The sequence below is a fragment of the Oratosquilla oratoria genome, chromosome 9, assembly GCF_046742065.1.
Source record: "Oratosquilla oratoria isolate Oo_2021 chromosome 9, ASM4674206v1, whole genome shotgun sequence".
Lineage (NCBI taxonomy): Eukaryota > Metazoa > Arthropoda > Malacostraca > Stomatopoda > Squillidae > Oratosquilla > Oratosquilla oratoria.
In genome coordinates, this window is record NC_134785.1 from 555001 (window position 1) to 560000 (window position 5000).

Consider the following 5000-nt stretch of genomic DNA (forward strand, 5'->3'; position numbering starts at 1 on the left):
ACAAATAAAGAAACAGATAATTAAATAAATGAATAAATAAATAAATATAAATTATTAGATAGAACATTAATAAACAAATGAATAGAAAATGGAAACAGCTAAATCAAAGAAAATAAACAGATAAATAAATAAAAGGAATGCTGATAAAGAGCAAGAATCTAAGTTAAAAAACCAAACGATTTTATTCATGCCGTCTGGTACTTGCATCGCCACTTGGTAGTATCACTCTCAAAGAGCAGATCAAGGGTGTGACATCCCGTCTTATTGTATGCTGTCAACACAGACCCAATATTTTCTATCGCCAATGCGTCTTTTGTATAATTGTATTTTTTATTCATTTGTATAACGTAATTAAGGAAACAAAGTTCATGACAATAAGAATAGAAAATAGAAAATAAAAAACATAAATGACATCGGCTGAATCTCATTCGGCATCGCAAACTATTTGCGCAAATTCCCCCTGAAACTTCCGCAAGATACACAATCCGCTACCTTACACCCTCCCCACACTCCTTGCGTCCATAACCCCCTGGACTATCACTATCACCACTTTCCTCGTAACCTATCACCCTCACCTACAAACCCCATCATCACCAATCCCCCGTCCCCCGTCTACGGTGATCTGTGCGGCTCTCGCTCTCATCATCATCCTTCACAGGGCAATAGAGCATCTTGCGTCTTCCCCGGGTACCGCGCGAGAAGACTCGCTGATGCCCGGCACGATGCCTAAGGGGCTTTGCAGACCACCCTAACCCACCCGTGGTCTAATTTGACACTCGACTTGCCCGCCCTGTTAGAAGGTCCCCATTAACAACGTCACTTCTGGCTCTGATTGAGCTATTCATAGTTTTCTTTGATGTACCGGTCTCCCCTCCCTATTGGCCAATTGATAATTTCTTGTCCAATACGCAAACGGGTGGTTTTAAAGCTCCGCCTCTTCTGGGAAACGGGCCAATGGAAATGGAGGAAAGGCGGGGCTATGCCAGGCAACGCCCAATCACGACGACGTTTCGCCGTGTGTGGCTGGCGGGCGGTGCCCCAAGTCATCGGCAGGCGGCAACATCAAAGGCGGCCATTAGGTGTGTGAGGCCCCTGCTCTATCATTAAGCAGTCGAGTAGTTGGTACATCTTCATCGGCCGTGGTGGACCAGAGCGATTACTCTCCCGCTAGATACAATCACTACCAGTTCACTTGTGACCTGCGTGAGGTAGGGAGTTCCTCTTGGAGTTGCTGCTGCTGCTGCTGCTGCCTCCTTCTATCTGGAGGCGTGAGCCCTGTGCGGCCTCTCTCGGAGGAGTCGGGAACTGTGGCGCAGGAGAGTAGACCGCGCGCGCGCGCCGTGCGAGTTCGTGTTATTCTTCGTGTGCTTCCTCAAATACCGGCACGGGGATTCTTGTGTGTCTACGAAGTGGTGTGGCCCACGTCCTCGGGAGTTTAAGGACTGTGTGAAGGAGGGATCGGACCAGGAGAGGGGAGCCATTGAGGCGGAGGAGGGGGACGAAGAACTATAGATAATAATAATAATCAAACAAAAAAAATGGAGATTCGGGAAGAATGTGTTACAAGGATGGACGATAGCGATGCGCCTCTTTCCCCGACAGCCGGACGCCCCGTGGTGGTCGAGGACACGGAGGAGGAGGAGGAGGAGGAGGTGGAAGGGCGACGTCCTGCGAGTCCCTGCGACAGCGAGATCAGCGTCGGATGTGAAGGTGATCCTCTGAACGATGACGACCTCAGCTCTCCGATGGACATGACGACGGCGGCGGCGACGGGGAACAACATCACAATGGACACGACTTCCCTGACGGAGGAGTCGGAGGGCGACACCCCTATGGACCCTGCGTCCCCGTCCACGTCCCGTGGGGTGCCGTCTCCGGCCATGTCCTCTGGGTCCATGCATGCAGAGTCCTTCACGTACCTGTCCGACGACGATTACTTCCGACCACTGAAGCGGCTTGCTATGTCCAGCAGCACTTCGCCCACGCCGTCGTCGCAGCCCACAAGCCCTCAAGGGCGTCTTCATCATCACCCGCACCATCTCCATCTTCAGGTACCTTCCCCTTCGCCTCCATCTCCTCCTCCTCCTCCTGCGCCCACATCACAACAGCCCCAACCTCAACAACAACAACAACAACAACAACAACAACAACAACCCAAGTCACAACAGCAACACAACCCTACTGCCGGCGGGGGAGAAGTAGGGGGTGGAGGAGGAGGAGGAGGTGGGGGTGGGGAAGGAGGAGGAGTAGTAGTAGTAGGAGGAGGAGGAGGAGGGGGAAGAGTCGGCGGAGGGGGCATCCCCGAGGACCAAAAGGGTTCAGGGCTCAGATCCTTCTCGATCCTGGACATTCTTTCGTACCGCCCTTCCCGCCGGAAGTCAACGGTTCCTGTCAAGATCGTCCGCCCTTGGGACTCGAGAGAGGACCGCCAGGAACGACCCGCCGACGGCCGCGGCGACTCGAAGCGGACAGCGCAGAACCACGGCAGCTCGCGGGAGGCGCCGACGGCGACGGCGACGGAGGGGCAGCGGAAAGGGCAAGCGGGCGAGAGAGGCGGAGCCCTGGACGCTCTCTTCAAAATGACCAACAAGACCCTCGACAATCTCCACAAAGAAGACAAAACAGGTGAGGAAAGCGAAACCGTGTGTGTGTGTGTGTGTGTGTGTGTGTGTGTGTGTGTGTGTGTGTGTGTGTGTGTGTGTGTGTGTGTGTGTGTGACGAAGCAAGCAAGGGGTCGCGCAGATAATCTTGTCACTCAGATAAATCTGACACAGTCGTGTGCTGATACACTTGAAATATGGAGTATCATCACATTACACACACACACACACACACACACACACACACACACACACACACACACACACACACACACACACACACACACACACACACACACACATATATATATATATATATATATATATATATATGTGTGTGTGTGTGTGTGTGTGTGTGTGTGTGTGTGTGTGTGTGTGTGTGTGTGTGTGTGTGTATATATATATATATATAAATGTTTGTGTATTTATGTATACATTTATGCATAAACACATTCATACACACTGACAACCCATAGAAAGTGGCCAGTCTATATTTAATGGATAAACTATTTCGGCGTTGTTGAACAAAAAAAATCATACTAATAAAAATATTCTCCGCAATCCAAATAGCTACAGGATACATATTGGATATACCAAAACCAAAACAAGAGAACCAAAACGAATAATACAAAGTGATAATTCAATTCTGTATGACAATATCTATTATATTCCAGAATGACGTTAATGGCAATTTCACAAATCATGCTGTATGATAGTCGTAGTCCTTGTATAAAAATCTATTGATAATGTATTATTCATTATGTAATAAATATTATGAATTATATATTATATATCATAAAATACATAAAAAACTATGAAAATTAATCATATATTGTATATTATGTGTCAAATATTATATGATATATATTATATACTATACGTTATATATCAAATACTATATATCGAATACTGTACATTATGTACCATAAATTGTTTTACATTATATATTATACATTAAATAATATTTTCTAGGCAATATATTAGATACTATAAATCATTTCTTATATAATATGTATATATTATATAATACATATCATATATCAAATACTACATAAGTATTATATATTATTTATTCGATATTATATATTATACACTATATGTTTTATACTGTATGATTTATGCTATACATTATATATTACATATAATAAATTGTATTTACATTTGATATTACATAATATATATTGTATATTACATATTATATACTATATATCTTATATAATATATATTATATGCTATATATTATATCTAATATCTTATATACTACATATTTTATATTATATGTTGTATATTATATATAATATATGATATATTATATATCATGTAATATATATTACATATATATCATTTATTATATGATATATATTATACATTATACATTACGAATTATATTGCATATCATGATCATGTTTTACATACATATTATATATTATATATTGTATATACTATATTATATCTCATAAATCATATATTACACACTATATATTATGTATTTGATAATATTCAAAAGTACATATTACATAATATATAGAATATATTATACATTTTATACTATATATAAATATATATATTATATATTATATATTATATATTATATATTATATTATTATATATTGTACATTATATGTTATATACTTTATATATATTATATATATTATATATTGTATATTATATATTATAAATTGTATACTATATATTATACATTATATATATACTATATTATTACATATTATCTATTATATATTATATATTATATATTATATATTATATATATATTATATTATATACTATATATTATATAATATGTATTGTATATTATATATAAGATATTATATATTATATATTATATATTAATATATCATATATCATATATTATATATTATATATTATATAATATGTATTGTATTTTATATATTATATATTATATATTATATATTATATATTATATATCATATAATATAAATTATGTATTATATATTATATATTATATAATATATAACATATATTTTATGTCATATGTTATATATTATATATTATATATAACATTATAAATTATATATTATATATCATATATTATTAATCACACATATACATAATATATTATATACCATACATTATACATTATTTATTATATTATATATTATATATTATAAATTATATATTATATATTATATATTATATATTATATATTATATATTATATATTATAAATTATATATTATATATTATATACTATATATGTATATACATATTACATATTATATACTATATATTATATATTATATATTATATATCATATATTATATATTATATATTATGTATTATACATTTCATATTATTTATTTGTATAATGAATATTTCATTTTTTATTTCACATATCATATATTATGTATATATACATTTA

General features: G+C 36.4%; 1 protein-coding gene across 1 annotated transcript in view; it reads left to right on the forward strand.

Moving 5' to 3' along the window:
* The first annotated feature begins 1111 nt into the window (after positions 1–1111).
* The window catches only part of LOC143027898 (uncharacterized), a 61326-nt gene continuing 57437 nt past the window's right edge, over positions 1112–5000 (forward strand). Inside the window, exons 1-2 of the mRNA XM_076189543.1 lie at positions 1112–2198; positions 2259–2625. Coding sequence (XP_076045658.1) covers positions 1539–2198; positions 2259–2625 — 1027 coding nt within the window. The 5' untranslated portion in view covers positions 1112–1538. The remainder of the gene's footprint in view (positions 2199–2258; positions 2626–5000) is intronic.